At 35.9% G+C, this 23256-nt stretch overlaps 1 protein-coding gene across 4 annotated transcripts in view; it reads left to right on the top strand.

The window, feature by feature from the left end:
* The window catches only part of LOC131043965 (uncharacterized), a 195237-nt gene that overhangs the window by 82464 nt on the left and 89517 nt on the right, over nt 1-23256 (top strand). For all 4 annotated transcript variants that reach the window (XM_057977245.2, XM_057977237.2, XM_057977229.2 and 1 more), the window contains 2 exons: nt 15725-15809; nt 15895-15964. In XM_057977245.2, the coding sequence (XP_057833228.1) occupies nt 15725-15809; nt 15895-15964 (155 nt within the window). The remainder of the gene's footprint in view (nt 1-15724; nt 15810-15894; nt 15965-23256) is intronic.

The following is a 23256-nucleotide window of genomic DNA, read 5'->3' as shown; positions in this document are numbered from 1 at the left end:
ATCATTAGAAGAAACAAATGGAGAGTCATTACCACTTGATTTTTCGCTGCATCCTTAGGAAGGGTAGGCAGAGGTGTTCCTCTCTTGGCAATAGTGATAGGTAATTGGAAGTCACCCATCATCTTTGTTGCTTCTTCTTGTTGAGCTAACTGCGTTTGGGAACGTGTCATCACAACATATGCTTGACTATGAACTCCTTCAACTATTCGTGAATCATCATAGTGCATATACCTTATGGTAGAGTCACCAGCTGCCCCTGCTTCTTATTGGTGAAGAGCAGCAATATGTTTGGTTTGAAAATCAGAGAATGAAAATTCATTATGATCTGTTTCATAATATCCCACAGCTACGTTCTGCAGAGGCGGTTCAAGTGCAAGCCTCTTAGGATGAGGAGGCAACTTGGATTGATTCTTAGTAGCATAACTAGTAGCCGAATTGGGATATGTTCTTTTGGGAATATCTTTATAAGGGGCAACAAAAAAACCTTGAGAAATCTGCTTCTTAAAGCAAGAAGTTCATTTGCCAATTTCGGCACCATTAGGTTAGTAGTGCTTGAGGTAGACACTTTTGATAACAAGTTTCCTTTAGATCGGTTAGGATCTTTCCTAATTTTTCTAGCTAAGATCAAGTCATTCTCAATTTCTGTAGCCATAGTTTGAGAAACTGCCATATTTGCTAGGACAACTCTTCTCAACAGAAAACTGACTTTGGGAAGCTGTGTGTTGACGAAAAAACATTTGAGAATTCTATTTGCCAGCTTATTAATCTTGGCAATGAATTCACACATGCCTTTATGCATATCCTTCTTCATTTGTGTTAGCTGAGCCAACAAAGCATGTTCATCCTTAGCAGGCTTGAAATGTTCCTCAAATTTATCTTTGAGTGTAGTTCAAGATGTGATGGAACCTGAGGAAAGATGGTAGAACCAATCTGCTGCAATACCTTGCAAAGTTTCTACGAACAATCATATTGCAACATCTTGATGCTCGACCCGAAGAACACCACAGGCCATATAAAAAGCCTTAATGTGCTCATCAGGGTGTTGCTTGCCATCACCATAGAACTTAGGAAGATTCTTTCGTGAGCCTTGTGGAAGAGGATGGAGAGGTGGAGTTAAGGCCAAAGGACCAAAAGCTGCTCCCCAAGGACCTGTAGCAGCATCAACCATCTTGGGAATGGCAAGAATGGAAGGAATTAATGGCTTGAAAAAGAAAGGTGAAACTTCGCTTGGGATAGGCTTTTTCTTCGTGGATGGTGGGAAGCTGGTAGTCTGTGAAAGAGAGGATGCGGTGGTGAGGAGATCAAACTTAGCTTGTTCAACCAAATTTGGTGCAACTTCCTGAGAACTTTCACCCTTCTTGTGACGAATTCCCTCCAACGTAAAGAACTAGCAACAAGCCCAAGAGGAGAAATTCTAAAAACAATGAGATACTAGACTTGAAACGAAAGCGTGAGGCTTCATAATGCGTTCATGTCCCCAATGGAGTTGCCAAAAACTGTTGGTTGAAAATTTTGTACATCTAGGAAGATGTGCAAAATTGTGGTTTCAGCCACAACATGATTTAAAAACTCTCCTAGTTTAAGGGAAGGCTTCTCCTTTTCTACTATTACTAATCAACTATAATATATAAATGCTAATCTAAATAGGGTGGGACAACTTTTTTTCTCTTTCTTCAAAAAAGATGATATTCTTTTCTCTTTTTAGAAAATAAACTGCAGTTAAGAAAAAAAATTCAGCAACTTACGAAGCTTTAACAACTACAAAGATTCTTATACAAAAAGGAAGTAAATTTTCCGTGAAAGCTCAAAGACTTCCGTCACTTCCCTGGGACGAGAAAATAGAAATAAATCTCAATGTCTTTACTTTGCACTATCTTATCTACCTTTCAAAATGATTAGAATTAGAACAACATACAACATACAACATACAACAACACAAATTTTGCTGATATGGTGCACTTCTAAATTACTACAAATGGGAGCAATTACAAGCACAAAGTCTTACAGTTCCTCTCTACTATGAACACTTAGCTGTAATAATTTAATCCTTAATACTTGTAGCACAAAGTCTACAAGAAGTTAGATTAAAGCTCCTTTCAACATTCTCATTAGAACCTCAAACAAATGTAGAAAAATATACCACTATGACATAAGAACACAATGGATATAAGAACAAGGTTTCAACACAAAGTCTGAAACTCAAATGCCTTGATATTGGTTGAAAAACCAATTTACAAATATGAAGCACAAAGTCTTTATGACTGTAAATTTCTGTAGAGTTTTTTTGCTTGCTAAAAAGATAAAAATTAAAGAGCACCCTCCAATATATATAGAAGAGGGGCTGAGAGCAAAAAGTGGGAGAAGTCCAACTAACTGTGACTTTTGATACAACCACTATAACCAACTACGACATATTCCAAATTACAATCCTATTCTATTTCAACTTGTAATTTGTTTTCATGCAAATACAAGTAATGAGACTACCTATAGTTACAAGTTTTGATATTACATGTAAATTGTCAAAAAGAAAAATCATAAAACAAAAACAAAAATAAAACTCAAGTGCCAAGAGACACTTGTTCTTGTCTTTCCTTGGCCATGAAAGCTTGAAACTTGTTGATTGATTCTTGCAATTCATCGGGATTTGGGCTTCTTGTATTCCTTGCAACGACAACAGTCTTGATGATGACATCAAAATATCTCACTGTCGCTACTCTATGTTCCTCAAGAATAGTTTGCTTCTTGTCAAGGAAAACTTGGCAATCCACAAACCTATTGATTGAGGTCACTGTAAATTGCTCATATTCCAATTCTTGATGAAGCCTGGACACCAACTCAGAAAGTATTACATCCTTAGGAAGGAACTCTTCATCTTGACTTACAATTTTGCAAGACATTCTCTTAAAGTTGGAGATAATATCTTGCTCCACTTCAACATTCATTTCAAGCAAAGCTGTAAAAATCTTAATCGACAATAAATCTTTTGGCCGAAATTTTTAAAAAAATCGGAAATCGGCAAAAAATCAGGAAAATATCGGGCAATAAATCGGCAAAATTATCGAACATTTGAAAATATATAATTTCTTAAAATATTCTAAAAAAACACACATATACACTAAATTTATAGAACACAATAATAACATATTATTGGTTTCCATCATATATAAATTGATTCAATAGTTTGAGTCAAATACATACCATATACATTATAATCAATAAATTTAATAGATATAAAACAGTTTTTACTGTGTATTAAATTAATACACAGTAAAAACTGCTATATATCTTACTGTTATTAAATTTATAACAGTAATTAGTAATCAATATGAATATATAACAGAATGTATAGTAAATTTATTAGTAATTTCTTAAATTAAAAACTGTTATTAAATTTATTAGAAAAAATTACTGTTTAAGAAATTTTAAATAACAATAATCTATGAAATTTATAACAGTAATTATTAATCAAGATTCAATATATAACTGTTAAAAATATTAAATACTGTGAAAACTGAAAACTTAAAATTGTAAGTTGTAAGATATATAATAGTTTTAAATTTTTAACTGTTAAAACTTAAATGTGTGGTTTCATACATTACTGTAAAAAAAAGCAAAAAAATTATATATCGCATTATTCTTACCTGTTAAAAATAGCGTCGGGCGTCGGGTGAGAGAGCACAGTCGCAGGTCGCCAAAGATGTAGCATCAGGCGTAGGGCATCGGGAAATGGAGTGAAATCGCTTTATTTTTTTCGTGTTAAAGGTTATTGCATTTTAGTTTTTACTTCTAGGGTTTCCGTCGATTTTGGAAGTCGCGATTTTTAATTTTTAACTCGTGATTTAAACCAAAAAAATCCCGATTTTTTTGGAAAAAAATCTGCAATATTTAGGGTAAAATCGGGGGTGATTTCAACGCCGATTAAATCGGCTGACCATTTGCCTCCTGATAAATCGCGATCAGTGCGATTTTTAGGCGATATTTTCATCCTTGATTTCAAGAGCAACTTCTATATCTTTAATCAAGTCCTTGACAACTAATGATCTATTGATCATAACCTCCTCAAACTCAATATACCTTTCCTTCTTTGGTATCACAGTGCGATTGCATAGGATTTCCAATTTGACTTGATCCATTTCTTGCTAGATTGTCAAATCTCTTTTTGTAGATTCCAGACTTTGCTTAGAAGCTTCTAAAGTCTGGTTCAATTTCATCTTCGCTGCCCTAACATTGCCTAGCACTAGTAAGGCCTTTTTTACCACTTCAGCACTTCGATCTGCCTACTGATCTACCCAAGAATCAACAACGTTGGCCTTTTGAGCAGCTTTCTCAACTTGTTTGATGGACTCTTCAGAAGTAGAGGAAGTCAAGGGAGCAACCTTTTCTGAAGAATTAGTGATCTTTTGGATCACTGAGATGAGTTTTGCGTTTTCCTCCTTGAGCTTATCTTTCTTTGTTAGGAGCTCATTGTAGCCCTGAACCAATGAAGCCACCGTATCCTGAGCATCATGCATTATTCCAATGTGTGTCTGCTTTCCTAGTTCCACCCTTCTGAATTTGTAGTCAGACAATTGCATTTCTCCTTGTGACTTATCAACAAGAGGTTCTGCCACTTTTGCATACTTCATCTTGTTACTATGTACAACCACTCGCGACACTATCTTGGCTTTCTTGGCAGCCTTGGGCTTAGATTTCCTAAGCTGCTGAAAGTCAAACACATCAGGAGAAATCTTCTTCTTTTTCATCTTAGGAGTGATTGAGCTCAACCGTGGGGGTAAATCTAATGAGCTTACATTTGTAACAGCAACTGCGATTTGTGTAGAAACAGGCTCTGCCTATTCCCCAATTGTCATTCTAGGTCAAGCCTCAGTTTGGACAGCGACAAGCATTTGCTTAGATGGCAAATCATGGTAGGCTTCAAACATGAACTTATCAAAGATTATGGCAGAGTTATCAATTTCAAGAAGCGACACACTTCATAGAACAACATATGAGGGTTTACATCAAAAACATTCTCCAAGTTGCCATGTGAAACTTCCATAGGTATTTCTGCAACCAATGACGACACATTTGTGCAAACAGATGCATCTAGCTCAACAGGGTCAACATGAACTATAGAAAAATAATCCACATCTGTGTCTATTAGAGACATAGGAACATCCAAAGACAATTGAGGAATGGTCGTGTGAGGAGAATCTGGGTTCATAGTAGGAGGGGATGTTGCTATATTCTCCTCATGTGTTTCATCCTCATGGTCAATGATGCGAATCTGTAGCTGAGGCTTCTCTTTTCCTTTCAATGACACCTTTTGTGGAGGAATAACTAAAGCCCTACTAACACTTAGCTTGATTCTAGTATTGGAGGAAGAAGCACCTTCTTTGGATTTGATCCTCACCTCAGACTTACCCTCAATTAGTCCTGCTGAATCATCTTTTGCTCCAACCTTGATCTTTATAGTTTTGACATTATTACTTTTCAGCCAACCATTGGTATTGGCAAGGATGGGCTGAAATCTATCAAAGATTGAGGTACATTCCTTCTGCGACCATTGGGGAAAGGGAAGAGGAGCCTTAACAACGCTTTGTTCTGTATATTCTGGGTCAAGAGTTTTCCTGTCATCTACCATGCCTTCACGAATCTTGGTCAGATTCAGATCTACAATTTTCTCCAAGGTAAGCTTGTTGTAATCCATCTTCCTGATGTCTTCTTCTATACGAAGATCAACCCAGATATCGTTAGGGCAATGAACATGATTGAAGGGTCTTTCAATTTTGTCTTTCATCCCTTGATAATTAAAGTCCTTTCTTGCCTTGAACTTCTTCAATTTTTTTTCTTGAAGTTGTGTCTCCATTGCTTTGGCTCTTGCTGAGGTCATCAAGGAATATCGGCCAATTTGCAATGGATTGTGTGAAGATATTTTGATGCCTAACTTATGCTGAGCTAACTGGATTGCATGAACTGTCATCAACTACCTAGCCTACTCCATCAGGATGATCTTATCAGTAGGATATCTCGGAAGCATATATGGCTGACCTTCAAAGCATCCAACTCTCATATAAGTGAAAGTTGGATACTGAAGGAACAAGCGTCCATATTCATTCACCTTCTTCCGGGTTGCTGTTGGTTGAAAATTTTGTACACCTGGGAAGATGTGCAATTGTAATGTCCCCTTCTTGGTTCAAGATAGTTTTAACCATAATTAATCGATTTCCAATATATTTATAACTTAACTAAATCGATTAAGAGACAAAACTATCTTAACATGAATCAAATCAGTTATATTCCATCGTTCAATCAATTAATCTATTAATAAGTAAAGTGTTCATCTATTTTACATCCATAGTTCTTAATGCAAGTGTCAAACCAATTGTAATGCTCCTTATTAGGATCTTCTCCTTTCCAACTTAACAGGAAAACATATTCTTTTTCCTGATATTAACTCAAGAATTCTTTAGATTTATATTCTAATATTTATTTGTTAGTTCAAAGCATTATTTCTATATATATATATATATATATATTATATTTATATATATATTCATATATTATTTTCAGATATTATTAATGACTGCAAACTAGTTACTCGATAGTATTGTAATAATTTATAATTATTATATCAATTACTAATGTTCATAATATTATTAAAATTCTGCATATGAACATCAGCGGCCTTCTATAATAATCATCCATACTAAGCACGTCCCTATGCATACCTCTAAGGATGAGGAGGACACTGCCTCTAACTTAATAACAGTTCTAATCTGATTCCATCCATTCGATGGTTGTAGATCCTATATATATTCCTTCTCCCTACCTTTCTTATTCATTCTTCCTTCCCTTACTGAGCATCTAACTATCACTGGGCTTTTTCCTATCCTTGTTGGATGCCTAATAATATTAGTTATTAGTATAACTGTGGCTGTAAAGGCAGACAGATCTGACACGCGTCAGATCTGGTCTGCCATTATATGTAAAAAATGAAATATGACTCATACTTATTGCAGACTATATTAATATTACTATTAGATTCTGCATACCGACATTATCAGGCTTCATATATATGGCATACGTACTAAGCATATCCCCTAGGCATACCCCCGAGAACAAAGATGTTACTGCCCGTCCTTTCCTGATCGATTGGACGAAGTCTCATGGCACAATTTATTATTTATTTAGATAAACTGTCTCTAGTGAATGTCAATGCTCTTTCTGATGTGGAATACCTTTAAATCATGCATCCCTATTTGGGTAGATCGATATTCGATATTGAAAACCCCATCTCCCTAAGTTCTTACAGAGGCAACATATTCTTCTTACTATTATTACCTTATGAATGCTTCCTGATTTACAGTCTAATATTATTATTTTTCTGATTAAGACGTTATGTATATATATATATATACATATCATTCCCGATCATACTATAAATCTAGTTATATAACTTATTATATATTACTGCAGAGCAGTTTATAGCAGATAGTATAATAAATATAACTATTATATTAATATCTATATTTATAAATATTATATTAATATTTACATTTATATTACTATTAAATCCTGCATAAGATCATTATCAGCTTCGTATTTTACGCATACATATTGAGTATGCTGTTAACATACCACCAAAAACAACGGTATTACTGTCTCTTACCTAATACCGTTCTGATCCAATCTCCTTGGTCGTTGTATTCTCTCCTTCCATGACCCTCCGTATACTCCTCTTTATATTATGGCTTTTGGTATTTGCTCCTTGAGAGCCATCCAACAGTTAAAAAAAATTAAGATATTAAAACTCTCTCCACCCTGCTGGGAATGGTTTATGGTATATTTGGAGTGATAAGACTCTCCTAGCTGACCTCCCATGCCCCCAATACTTGTCTTACATTATAACAATTAGTTGCACCTCTTCATAAAAACACGTCCTTTCGGTTTATGGTAGTCATCCGACCATAGGGAAGGGTCGTTGTTTGTCTTTAATATTAATAAGTCAGTGGTAAGCAAACTCTATTATTGTTTATTTCTATAAACAATAAATGATCAATATACGTATTGTTATCACTTTTATATTCTTGGATTTATGTTTATGTTTATTATTTTTTTTTAATTTATTTCTGATTTCATTTATATGATTACAAAATTAAATAATAATTAAATAATAATATTTAATAAATAAATAAATATTTAATAATTTCAAATAGTCATTCATTAATAATTATTATAATAATTGTTTCATTATGCTATATATAATGATCAAGGAGGGGACATGACATTACATCACCAGGATGTGGGGTTATGACAATCCTCTCACTTTAGAGGAAAATCGTGAAGTCTCATAAATGAGACGATTTTCCAATATTATTAAATGTTAATTAATAAATGTTTTAATTATCGTATTTATTTAATTACAATAATCCAATGTCCAAAGAGGGGTTATGACAGCAATATTTTGGTTTCAGCCATAGTGTGAGTTTAAAACTCTCCTATTTTAGGGAATCCGCGCCACCTAATGCAGATGATGAGTAGCTGAGATCTCCTATTGTCCTATTGCAGGTTAGCTTGGGTAATGATGTTTAGGATTTGAGTAAGGACGAGGATGATGATGATGATGTTATCTCGATATTTAAGGAACTTGACCAGGAGATGTGTCTTGATGATGGAATGGAAATGTCCACCATTCCTAATTGTTGATGAAGAGCATGGAGAAAAGTAAGATGGTAGAGGCCTAGCCTATTGATGATATTGATGACTACTTAGGCTAGGAGTAACAAGGAAAAGGAACTAAAGAAGGCTAAGATACATTCAAATATAGCTAGAGATGAAATAGGAATGAGGATTGCACAGGTTGCTATCCTAATTGGTGATGTGACTCGAGATGATGCTACTCCTATGGACTTCCAGATCACCTTGGTTGCCCTTGGATGGACTACAAAAGAGCAAGAATTCCAGGAACTTGGTGATACAATTCGGGTGATCAATGCAAAGTTAGACAAGAAGATTGAGAAGAAAGAAATGTACAGAGAAGAGAATATCAAACTAAGAGAGTATATTGCAGGGATGAGGCGTGAGAATCCTGCCTTTGTTTCCCCAATTGTAGTTGATCGTGGACTTCATTTTGATCATGAGGCAGCAAGAGATACACTTGCGGAGCTGGGAAAATGGATTGAAGATGTAAAGAGGCAAGCGGATGATTTCCTTACTCAATTTGTCCAAGTATTTGACAGGACAATGGCGCTCATATTTAGGATACAATATTTGGAGGGAGTTTGGGATGAATTCCAGCCTATTCAAGAGAAGACTATTCCTCGCCTCAGAGTGTTGAAGAAAATTCCAATGTCCACATTGATTCAGGAGAAAGTTGTACATGTAGGAGATAGATATGATTTCCATGGTTGGTATTGCTCATTGGCCGTGCAGAAATCCACTTATGAACATGCACGAACGGATTGTGCAGAGATGGAAGGATCGATTTAGGAGATACAATCAAAGATCCTTACATCTATTGAGGAATTGTTGGGAGTAGATGTCAGTGTTGCCAAAAGTCTGCTCTTAGAAGAATTGAGAGGTAAGAGGAAGTTCATGTGCTTGAGTTAGTTGGATTCTTTGAAGAAGAATCAGATAGATGATTTGGTTTCCTTGCTAATTCATTTCCATAATTCGCAGAAGCTTATGCCAGATTGGGAGAATACCTTGGATGCTTGTTTCGATGTGTTGGATGTGATTGATGTGGAGCAAGATACTTTGTCCAGCATTACCATGGAGGAATTAGATTCAGTATTGGTTAGATTCTTGGAATATGCTGTAAGAGAGAGGAATGCAGGCCGAAATCGTCTAGAAGATTCCCTACTTGATGATTAGGCGCCATTCCATTGGGTCACATGTTGGTGGCTTCATTTTGATGTAAACCCTAATTAGGGCAACTTTAGGGCTGTGTTGGCATGATCTTGGCCCTTGATTCTAAATGAATCTTGGCCATTCATTTCTTTTGAGGCTCTATATAAACCCCATTGCCTCTCATTTGTAAGAGAGATTTTTGAGAATTGTTGGTTATATGCTACAGATTTGAATACAAGTCATTGTTCCATTGATGGTGATTTTGTTTAAGTGTCGTATACATTTGTGGTTCTCATTGCCTCCAAGTTAGATTAGAATTTGTTTCAAGTATTTTAGATTGAATGAAAGAATTTGTTGAATGCATTTGTGTGGAATCCATTTAATCCATACCACTAGCCTCTTGCTAATTGTAAGTGTGCCTTGTGTGGTCAACTGGAATTTTATGCGAACTTAACTTGAATTGTTATGCATTAAGTTGAATGGTATCATTGTTTGATGGTAATGATTTGAACATCCATGAGATATGCCTTCGATGATTGCACTAAGCTTGTGTCAAATTGTTCGATTTGATGGTGAGACCTTGCCTAGTAGTATTCCATTGGATCATTCACCCTTTTCTTGCATTCTAGGCCTAAGGAATAGAATTCTTAAACCCTATTCCCTTTTGTCCTTTTTAGAAATCTTTGTTGGATTAGATCAAGAGCTGAATTGCAAAATCTTAAGTCATCGGCATAGCCTATTCCAATTCCAAATCCATGAAAGATCCCAAATTGAACAATTACGTAAGTCTCCAAGTGAAAACAACATTATCATATCAACCTATTGAGCTACGCACACGTCAAGAACTAACTGTAGAAACCTTGGAATCGTCTTAGTTGATTAGATATTTAACATCTGAGGTGATTTTGTTCAAGAGAGGGTAAAATACTTTGGTATTTTATTCTGTGTTTGCATGTCTATAAAACACACATCAACAGGACCCTTTGTCAAAATGAGTAGCACAAGCAATGACAAATTCTAGTTCCAAGGCAGCCACTAGAAAAGTGGAAACCAAATTTATATGGCTATTCATGCTATGACTTGGCGATCCCGCTACACTCTCAAGGAACTCAGACATGTCAACATGCCCGATCTCTGTGTCTTTGATTTCATCAACAGGAGAGCTCACCTGAGAAGGAGAAATCTCATTCTGGTACTTGTCATATTTGTATTTCATCTTCTTGTTGGAAGGAGTTGCAGGTTCTTCTGTCATTGAACAAGAATCTGCTAGGCTGTGATGAAAACTCCAAAGAGTTAAAACATCTTCACAAGTTATTGGAGAAGCCATGACACCTTCTTCAAACGAAAGAACTTGGAAAACAATGCCCAACCTTGACTTATTATGATATTTATCATGGAGAAAGGGAAAATGAGTGGACAGACTTGAACGATGTGTTATAGACAAGATACTGATGGTGACATGGGCACAATTTCGGATCTTGGAAGACGAAGTGCAAGTGCAACGAACTTGAAATGTGCAAGTGGAAGAGCGCAAGTTGGGGAAAATATGCTAAAACTCATACTTGCAATCGGGTCTTCAAGACCCGAATGCAAGTAAAAGAGCTTGTAAAATAGGTATAGGCTTGTAATCGGGTCTTCAAGACCCAATTGCAAGTGCAAGTGTGCTTGTATGAGGATGGAAACTTGTAGTCTGATCTTTAAGACCCGATTGCAAGTAATTGTTAGTGCAAAGGCATTTTAAGGAGAAAAACAAGTTTACCACCATATCCATGATTGCAAGCACAAAAGACAACAAGGAAAATGCAAACTTGCAATCAAGGGTGTGAGACCCGACTGCAAGCAAATGCATAGGGAAATGCATGGGGGGCGACTTGCGAATTCGTGAGATCAGATTGACAAGAAAAGCATGCTTGCATTCGGATCTCTAAAACTCGATTGCAAGCATAATACAATGAGACTTGCATGAAAAACAACCCCCATGCATCACACCTCTTGGAAGAACAACATAGATTTCAAATGCAAAATAAACATGAAGGCTTGACAAGAGGGAAGAGCGAATGCATAGTCGAAATACAGAAATCCCAACGCACAAAGCACTTAAAAACACGTAGAGGCAGAAAACGCGACCAAGCGCATTCACAATGGAAAAGGATGATCAAGGAAAGAAAAAGAAAATATCAAAATGAACATACCTGGAATGATTGAAATCGCCCAACTCTCTAGCACAACCTCTAAGAGCAAAATGAAGCAATAACGATCTACCCAAAGACTCATATAGATGATTTGAAAGGACACTTCTTCTATAATGCAATCACTGAACCATTAATGAAACTCTACCCAAAGAAGCGGGTTTGCCAAAGAGGGAGAGCAAATCGGGTTTAAGAAGCGCCAAGACAAGTAAAGAAAAACACATTTCACTTCGCTTTTACAAAATGAACTTGTAGTCGGGGGTTTGGAACCCGATTACAAGTTAGGGAAAATACACTCTGTTTTGCTTTGCAAGTATATACTTGTAATCAGGTCTTCAACCTTTTGTTTACAAATATGCATTTAAAAAAAACAAAAAGAAACTAACTTGTAATCGGGTTTTCAACCCCCGATTACAAGTGAATAATGACATTAAAAACAATGAACCAACTTGTAATCGGGTCTTAGAGACCCGATTACAAGTAAATGTATTTACTTGCAATGCCATCTAAAAGTTCCTATTACTTGCAATCAATTACTTAAACCCGAATTTGCACAAAAAGGAGGAAAAAACTTTCATAATTGACCAAAAATTGGACAAGAATGACAAAAACACACACTAGCAATAAGACACTAACGAATACGAGTTTTGAACCCTCGTAAAATGCGCCTTAAAGACAAAAACAACAAATTTTAAGCAAAAATTTGTAGGGGTTGTCTAATTTTTGAAAATTCCCAAATTAAGACAATAAAGCTTAGATAATAACACTAATAAATCCACTGTCATACAATATTAACTTTGATATATTAAATCTAACCAGTTTATACTTTGGAGAAAAGTAGCATTATATTTTGGCATCACAGCGAAATTTAGGTCTTGGGAAAGATAAATGTGTCCTTTTGCAATATGACTTTGCAAGCTGTCTAAAACACTGAGCAAACATGAAAGAACCTGTAGTAAAGAGAGAGAAATGTAGAGATAGGAAAGTGATTAGAGGTAAGATAGATACAATTTGAACACAACTTTGTACGCCATAATGATATTCACCACGGTTGGGAACTAAATAATTTCCTAGGAACATTTAATAGATCATAGAATACAAAAATCGAATTATGGATTTGCAGAAAAGAAAAAGGAAAAAAAAGTTCCTGAGTTGCTAATAGTTTAAGATAATTATATATTCTTAAAAAAACATTTACATCTTTAACTCTAGAAATAAAGAATGATTGACTTTTGCAATATTTTAGCTTTACAAAGATTTGAATTTTGAGAGATATATATAAAAACTAATTAATAATGAAATGTAAGAGATCTAGGCTCATTCTATATTTGCTTTGGCCCACTTGTAAGTATAAATCCATCCATTAAGTTGACACCCACAACTCATTAACATAAAACTAGATGAGTTTATTACTCATGTTTTAGCTTTATTGGGTTCTCAAGGGCTTTAGTGCCATTGTCTAAGAATAATAAATAATATCTTAAGGTACTTAAATTTTCATCAACTCACAAATTTTCAATCCCAAGGGTGTCACCTATAAGATTTATGGACTCAAGTCTCTAAAATGATTACTAGAAGATTATTAATAGGTCATTATAGTTTCCTATAAGGAGCATGACAGGAGAGGCAATCTCTTGCCATGTGAAAAGCCTTTCTGTTTCTTTCTTGTTGAGAAGCTTTTCTTCTCTACTTATGATAGAGTTTCTGCATGGCGGATCACCTTTGGCCACCTCCTCCTACCATTTTCTCTTAGAAACTCTGCAGTATGAAATAATATTCAAATGAGATTTATTCTGGTTTCAAGAGCCAAAATTAGCCCTACTGCAGTTGTCATTTTATGCTTGATAGAATGTGAATGTTCAATATATTCTGGCATTACATAGTCCTGCAATGAATTGGAATACAAACCTGCAATAAGAAAGATCAGTCTTTGTTTATAAACATTGAAAACATTATTCAGATAAGTCAAGCAAACTGTTTGGCTAAATAGCTCAGAGTAAAACGCAAAAAAAATATAGCAAACAGGGCTGCATGTTACATAATCCCAACCAGTTCATCACAAAGATTGCATTGAACAATAAGGAATTGAAGGGTTTTGTCCTCAATCAACTCCAAAATTCAGAGGGTTTTCGTCCTATAGTTTGTGCTGCCAAGGGGTTTCATCCATAGCAGCAAAAATCATTTGGGGAAAAAATTGGCAAACCAAAAGTATAATATTTTTTGAAAAAGTTGGATTTAAAAAAAAAACATAAGTGTAGAATTAAAGACAGTCCACTTTTTTTGAAATTTATGCTTCACAACAATCTGCTCCAGCTAATTCTAGCCTAACACAGAGTGAAAAAATATACCATGTCTTTTGTCTTGGCATGAATCTGTTATTTAATTTCTTGTTGGATTCTATCTTCTATGGCAATGTCTCTTGTCTTCCTTATATAGGGGAAAACTATGTTTTCTTCTTGGACACAGTGTACCAATAGACTCTAAACCACTTGAAACAGTCAGCATGCACATAAGAACCATCTTCAAAAGAGCACATCCATGAATGCCTCATTTTTCATCACAATTTGATTAACAATACAGGGGTTAGCCACACTTGGCATTTCAAATTACTGCAGACTGTGTGGCACATGCCATCCTTTAAATCTCATAATGAGGAAATTTATTTGGGAAGAGTATCACACTTTCCAATGGAATTCTTTCTGACCTAACAGAGGACATGATAAATATCCTAGGATAAAAAAAAAATCAGCTAATTTCACAATATAAATAAAAGGAATATATAATTCTTCATCAACCTTGCAACTCTTGAAGAGGATCTTGGTACATGCTGGTATTCCCAAAGGTCTTTTTGTCTGTTCTCCTCTCACTAGCAGCGTTTATATCTGGTGATTTGAAAGAGTGCATGTCATGTTTTTGGCTTTGTTGAGAATGCTTTTCACCTTCCAGCTTAGGGTAGCCACCTTTGTTATTGCATCTATAGAAAAGTAAGGATCTCCTTCAAGAAAATCACCCTCTTTTACAGTGATAGAAATAACCCTCCTTTCCCAAGTGCTATTATAGACTTTGCCTCATTATTGGTGCCTCTTTGTATTCATAGCCTTCACTAAAAAGGTGCTCTTTCCAACCCTTATGAGACAATCATGCACTTCTTTACCTGGTTTGCCCTGAGGTTCTGTATCAAAATTAATTTTGCAGCAACCTTAGGGCAGAGGTACCAACTGGACTTCCTTTTTAAATTATTTTTACTTTATACAGAATTTTAAACATTAGTTAGTTAATAAAATTAATATAATTTGTTAACACATGATAACCTTCTATATTCAATCAAATACACAAAATCCTTATGATTACACTTATTCAAATAACTGTAGTAATACAGAAAATATCATGGTATTTTAAATACCCTAAGCAGTTGATTAGAACTGAGAAATATTTGTTGATTTCAATTTTTAGTTTTCTTGTATGATGCCATATGCCCTGTCCTGTTATTTCACATTCTTTAGCTGTGATATGCCTAAATCAATGTTTCATGGTTTTGAATCTTCTAAATATTTTTTTGAAATACTAAAATTCAATGAACTCTTCTTCTTTTAAAACATATGAACTTTTCTAACATGGTAATAATTGACAGAAAATTAGTAGTAATGTTGTTTTGTGTTCTTTCTCAAAGATGACCTAATATATAAATGTTTGTCTTGGGCAAGGCAACTTATGGTGTGAGCTATGGGAATCTGCAAAACCAATCCCCGCTGCTAAACAGACACCACTATTTGATGAAGATTTGGCTGGGTAACTGATTGTGGTGATATCTATGGCTTTGATTGCCTTTACTTGGACACATTTTAGTGATTGCTTTTGAATTGGGTTATTGCAGTGAAAGCACCTTAAGCTATTTAGAGGACATTGCACCTTCTGATTTGTTTGAGCAACTGTTTATTGTCGCTGTAAGTATGGGAAAATCCTTTCATTTTATTCATTGTTGAAATGATTATGTTTTCCTGTGTAAACTTTGTAAGTATTAAAATGCTACACTATCATTGCAACATTTTACAAATAAAAGAAACAGTTTGTACTAGAACTGGTGCATATGAGAATATCACAATTCATGCTTTATTGAAGGTAATGTTTTATTACAGAGAATAGAGCTCAGAGAGGACTAAACATAAAAATCAATTATTTCCGTTGACTGCAGCAATTCTATCTTAAGGGCCAACAGTTGTCAGTTAGACAATTACCATTGGGTAACTGTTTATAACTTACTAACTTCCGTTGACAATTAGATAACAAAACAAGTCTGCTGTACAAGTATCATAGTATTAACAAATATAAATTTATGCTGATTACAAACCTCTTTGTTTTTTTTTCCAATTAACTCATTTTTGGCTTCTATTTATACTAAATAAAACAATCAAATAAATTTCTATTAGCACAAGTACTCTCTCAATCAAATCATGGTTTGCAGTAAGCCTCTTGTACATGGATTAGATCATATACTTGTTATTGTACATAGTTATGAGCTAGTAATAAGTAATAACTATAGATGTAAAATGACCAAGAAAATAACATAGGACTATTGTTCCCTGTGGAAACCCTTGAACTCTCTCAAGTATTTATTCTTCTCATCTAGGAGCTGCTAATGGGCTTTTAACCAGATAAATAATCTGATTTTAATTAAATTCATTGCCCTTAGGCCCTTAGTAGAGGCTGGCTATACATATGTGTTCCTGTATTTGATTAGGCTTCCTTGTTCGTAAGCATGTTAAGTCCATTAATGCCTATTCTCAAAGTATCTAGAGAAGAGGTATTCTATTATATTTCCTTTTCTTGATATGTGTTATTGCTGGTTTCTTGTCTTGGCCTCCAAACCTGGTGTAGGTCTTGATCATCTTTGTATTTCATTGTGGGGTCTTCCACTCACATGTCTATCTGTACTCATAATCAGACACATACTTTGAGTTTTCTCCCTTCAGCCATGTTTTTGTATTTACATGCATAATATTTTAGTTCTGTGGTTTTAAGTTCCTTTCCAAAACCTAGGGCTTTCTACTGTCTTACTTTTCTGTTATAACCAACAACTTTGATTGTTTTAATATATTAATATAATTTCATTTCATTTCAATTGTTTCCTTAAGAGAAAAGCTTTAGAAAAAGGTGCCAACTCAAGTGTTGAAACCCAACTTTTGATAAAACAATTGCCTTGTGACTTTTTTCAATGGTTTTATACCTAGAAAACCCAGGAACCACTATAAAAAAGGATCCAACATCACATGTTCGTCAGTTACCATGACCATAGAAGCAGTCCACATAGTCTTAACACAAAACCTTCAAAACCCACCAACATACAACAAACAAGGCCTGAGCATAGTTGTTCAAAAAACTAGTATATTAAACTACTCAATGACAAGGCAAACTACATAGGCCCATGCATACTGAAACATCTATTTTTTTTTGGCAAATTGCTACCAAGGAGGTAGCTCCCATTTCATTAAAAACAAAGGAAAATTTACATTAGGATTAGTAGAGAGACAAAACTAGAATTCTAATGGCCTGAATGACCTCTTAGGATATCTCCAACTGCTTAGGAGTAAACATAGTTCTATTTACACTGATCATATATTCATAGGTCTCCATATTTTTCCTTTCCAAATAGTCCCTCATGACCACAATGGTGTCCACCATGCCATCATTCTTAATTGCCACCTCAATGCTGAAGGCGTTTGCCACCAAGCTTTTGATCAGATCCTTTTTCATCCTTTTTAACGCTTTCACAGCAGGAGCTCGTAGGGTCAGAGCCACTAAGCGGTTAATGGCTATCTCGGCGGTGCCATAATTGTTGGTGGTCCTTGCGATATTTTAAACAAAACAATCAAGGAGCTTTGCGTTGTGTGAATGAGGCTCATAAAGTAAATTGTCACCAATGATATTATGGACCACCTCTTCCTCCAAATCGCCGTTGCAAACAAAGACCTCCTTTATCTGTTCGGTGCTATCCTTTTGCTTACAGCTTCACTGGCATTCAAGGATGAAGATGAACTTTAACTCCCCATTGTTCTCCGTTGATGAGCTTTCCATGATTTGTGTTGCTTCGCCCAGCCAATGCCTTTAAAAGGTCGACTCACGATACCCCTAGCTGTCACTTAGTCATTTCTATCTGATTGAATCTTTGGGCCAGGGGCTGGAAGAGATTGTTCACACGAGAAAATGGAGGCAGTAAATCCAATACTTCTGATTTGGTGTCATTTCTCTTCAGAAAAGTCCAGTCCGTTCCAGGCCAATGGATTATCTGATATGATAGATTGTACCATCTGATGAATTGCATGATTTGAAAGGAAGTATCCATCAAGTTTGCCTCCCTATAGATATTCTTAATTGTAAAATATCCTATATCTTGCAATATTGCTCGAATTCCGTCCAGCCACATGGCTGACTTCCAGCTTGGTGCCTGCCTTGTGATGACCGGGCGGACAACGTTTAATGAATCCCCTTGAATTTCTATGTTTTGCAGGTTTTTCTCTCTGCAAAGGTAAGGCCAGCCATGCCAAAACCTTTATATTCACATTTAGAGCAAACAATTTGTGGAGCACAATGACAACAAAAATTACTAGGTTCCGAAATTTCTGAACATCATCAAAGTCCTCGCTATCAGAATAATCATAAAAGGCCACTGCTGCATCCTTCGAGAGAACCGCCTTAAGACTTCTAGAAATTTCCTCCATAGCCTGTTGAAGACAAGACGGCCTTGGCTTTGTTGCATGCAAGTGGTGGAGAATCCAATCAAAGAAAACTGCAGAATTATGAGCCATCTTCCCAATATCATCATGGATCAGATACGAGCCACTCACCAAAGATGACACAGAAGCCTTGTCAACAGTCTAGGCCATGTCAAACACATTCTTTCTCCCCCTCAAATTTCCTGGGTCATATGACAAATTTGACATTGCTTCCCTAATGCTGATGATTAGAGCACCATCTCGTCCTTCACAAGCTCCTAGACTCTCGCCAACCACAACCTAAGATTTGGGTTCTTTGCCATGAAACAAACTACCATCTCTTTGCTAGAGACCTACTGTAAGATCCCTCACTAAATTTTTGCAATTTTGTCCATCAACATTTTGCCAAATAAGTTATATTATTGAAATTTTGTTCACAGGTTTCGTGTTTCAGATTTGAATAGTTTCAAACCATGCATAAATAAAATCTAATCCACTGAAATTATGTAGATAAACAGAGTTTGTTACTCATAACAATTCCAAGGGCTATTTATATTTCTCCTTGCAAAGGAAATAACATTAATGCGTAATTGAAACAACTGCTGTCACATAAAATCTGTTTACAGAGAGAACAGAAGTGAATTTTCTGACCTTTTATTGCAGATATGATCATTACAGAAGACATTTTACATCAGCATCTACTCAGAACAAATTCTGATACTGTATATTACTATTTGAGATTAGGTGAAGAAGCCCACATGCTCTTTTTATGATCTGAACCTTTTAAAATAGATCCCATGACTTTGAATTGTTTGGAGGTCCGAATACTACCCTACTACACAGAAATTCCCATGGTAGCAATCTAAAAGGATTTATTGTTCTTTCCTTACTCCAATGACCTACAGGAACTCCATAAACCCCATCAACTTGCCTCCTTAATTCTCATGCCACAGCTCCAAGTTAAATGCCCAATGAAAGTGATCCTTAATGCCTCAAGATGATCCTCTAAGTATCTCGCTTGGCTGGAAGAGAATGTTCTTGACTCACACAAAATTTTCCAGCTTGTAAATGATGAACCTTCAACTACAGCAGCAAGAGTCCCACACATATGATGCCAATGGAGTTGCGCAACACTAAGTGTTTGTTACGCCTAGTTAGATGAGTGGATGGCGATCAGAAATGAATGTATATGCTGCCTCAGACTGTTGTCAATACCTTCGACCGATCTTTTTCTTCACAAGCACCCAGTAAAGAACATATCAAAATGGTGTCCAACTTCAGCTTGCATAACTTCAAAACCTCAGAAAATTTGTGTTTGCAAAATACTTCACAAATTTTGTAAACTTCCAATCCAAGGGCTATTTATATTTCTCGTGCAATAACTCCTTTCCACACATCCTATAACTTTGAATGAGCCACACTGCCTTTAACCAGGGAGGAATTTTTCACCACCAAGATTAATCTTCTCTTGGAGAGTTTTCGTCCTCAAGAAGGTTGAGATGAATCAAGTTTGATCCCATAGAACCACAAGGGTTTAATTGTAGAAAAAAAACTACCTGCATAATACCAAAAGAGCTCTCCGAACCTCCTTTTATAAGTTTTCTGAGAACTTTTCGAATAACACAATAAAAAATCACTTTATAATTTAAATAATCCTTACATCTCTGAAAAGTGATTTATGTCATTATTTAAATATCTCGACACTTTCATCATTATCTAGCATCCAACATTTAAAATTTTTAACTCTCTTTCCAACGAGCTATTACACTAAGGTTCCTTTTGAATTATTTTAATTAAATTAAGCAACCTTAGTAAAATAATTAAATTAAAGCCAATAATACACTTGAGTTGCGCAAACTATTGGAAAGCATTGGAATTGAAGTTTGATTGCACTGGAGTGATGTTGATGATGAATAATGAAATTGGGGCCGATCGGGTGACTTGCTATAAATAGATGCTCTCTCCAAGAATCTTGAAGAACACACCGGAAGCTGGAATTCAGTTTGAAGTGTCATAAGATTCCCCTAGATCAACAAAGCTCATTGCCAACATCAAAAATCCCCTCTGACACAACTAACGGTCGCCAAGAAAGTTGGAGCTATTTACAGTACTGAGTGACTGAAAATGGGGACATCACCCTCCCGAACGATTGCTTTCCTCAAGCAATGCAAAATCAACCTTGAAAACCCTTGATTGAATCGGATTGAAACCAAATCTAATCCCGAGGCCCCAAGTCAATCTCAAAAAAGTCCCACCATGTCATTGTTGCACCACTCTAATTAAAAGTGTAAATCCATCATAGCAAGTGTGCATTCTAGGACTCTTGTCACCCAAAAATGTAATCACCCTCGAAACCAAACTGGGATCCTTGTAATATCTAAATTCCATACCATGAAAGATCTCCTGCCAAAGCGTCTCAGTATGGACTACATCTCCAATCCCACTATTTGATATGAACCTAGGCAACAAGAAAAATAATCTGCTCAACAAGAAAACATGGTCCTTGGCATATCCCATCATGGAATCGCAATAATAATACAAGTCAGTCCCTGACAAGTGGCTAATGTAGAAGATGACAATTTGTCAAATCTGAATATGGCTATCTTGGGAATCCTTTTGCTGTCATAAATTGAAAACACCTCATTAACATTTAATCTCCAAGTGTCAAAAAGGCAGTCCCAAACACATTAACTCACCCAACCAGCTGCAGTCATCAAAGCATCTTCTGAAGATTACCAGTCTCATGAACTGACTGCACTAACCATCATTCGCCAATGTGGAAGTTGGAATTAACTAAAACATATATGAAAAATTCCCACAACCTGCTTTCATAAAACCTACAAGTACTCAAAGTCAATCTGCTCATTAACTAATGCTGCCCAAATCAGTGTAGTAATGCTAAGGCAGCAGCTGTCATTAAGAAATGCTAAGGCCAAATCTACCATCCAAGTCCAACCAACAGATACTCCACTGTTGGCCTAGAAATGCTTGACAAACCACCTACATGCAAGGAACCAATGTTCTATGTTTAGTGATTGGAAGGTGGACAGTAGCTATGGCTCCACAATCTAAATCACCACCCCAATCTTGAGTTATTTCCTCATAACTGAAAACTTCACTTGGGTCCCAAACCCTGTGACTATCACCACCCATGTCGCTGTAATCAGAAAGTGCTTGATCATCCAACATAAATAGTATCTCGAACAATGGATTGTCAATTAATTGAATGCTATCATTATCCTCATGTTCAACCCAATCCTCTTGCTGATCCAATCCTCCATTTTCTGATTTCTTGAGACAATGGATTAGATCAAAAAATTCCTGTATGCTATCAAGCTCTTTGACCAATTGCCCAATCTCCTCAACCCTGTCTTCATTCTCTTGTTCCCTAAACTATTTAGCCACATAAAGCTGACCTTTTGCTTCAATTAATGCATTTTGGGTGTTTTTTAATGAGTTTTTAGTTGCTTTAAGCTAATAGGTGAGCTCTTCCACATTTGCCCATGTTTCCTTGGATGTAGATAAAGCCTTATCTGCAATCTTGGTAGCCACATCTCTATCTTTGATCATATGTGGTGCAGGAGCACCTAGATTTCTTGTTGAATTTTCACAATTTTGGAGTGAATGATCCCCAGTTGGATCAATGAGTGAATAAAGGACTTTTGGAAGGTCCAAAAGTGTGTTTTAAGGTTATTTGTAGTTTGATTGTCTCTAGTGTTAACTTATTTTCTCAGTTTGGGCCAATGTGCATCATTTAGCAAAATTGGGTAAAACTCCTTGTAAGGCCTCATAAGGCTTTTGGAAATGTTGGTTTGATGTTAGGGAACCATCCTAGGCGGTTTAGAGTGTGCAGATATTCACAAGTTTCAAAAATGCATTGTGGAGCAAAAATTGTCATGTTTGCTTGACAACTTTTTGCAACAATGTAAGTAACTTTTGAAAAATGATCAAAGCGGTGGTTAGAGAACCGATGGGTGGTTGGTTGTGAGTGAGTAGGCATATATAAGGCTTTTCAAATGATTGTAAAAGGGTTGGAAGATCCAAAGAGTAAATTTTGAATAACAATTTGAGGAAATTTCCAGATTTTGCATAAAAACTTGTTAAATTGCTTATAGCAGTCTGTACTAGATGGATTGATTTTGGTACTATTCTTTCATGGTGGTTTAGGATTCATTGTTGTGGTGCTTTAGAAGTACTTGTGCTCCTTCATTGTACAGATTTAGTGGTGTGTTTGAAATCTTCTTGATTGCACTGCTCTCGGCTTGAGCAAAGGGTTTAATACCCTAGAAATGGCTCCAACTTGAATTCCCATCGTGTTTTCTCAATGGCCTTTGGGATTCAAGTAATGGAGTCCATGTATAGTGTATATACTCATTTTTGTGTCCTAGAAGTTGTATCGGAGCAATTTACTATCATGTCCTAGGCGAGCTCTACCATAGCCCGACTAGGGAACATGACTGCTATTTTCATTATTGCTTGCAGGGATGATCAAATGTGATTGGGCCAAATGACTGGCATGGAAGATG

This window comes from Cryptomeria japonica, chromosome 6 (genome assembly GCF_030272615.1).
Source record: "Cryptomeria japonica chromosome 6, Sugi_1.0, whole genome shotgun sequence".
In the NCBI taxonomy this organism is placed as follows: Eukaryota; Viridiplantae; Streptophyta; class Pinopsida; order Cupressales; family Cupressaceae; genus Cryptomeria; species Cryptomeria japonica.
Note: the sequence above shows the minus strand (reverse complement) of the source record. Positions and strands in the feature narration are given on the sequence as shown.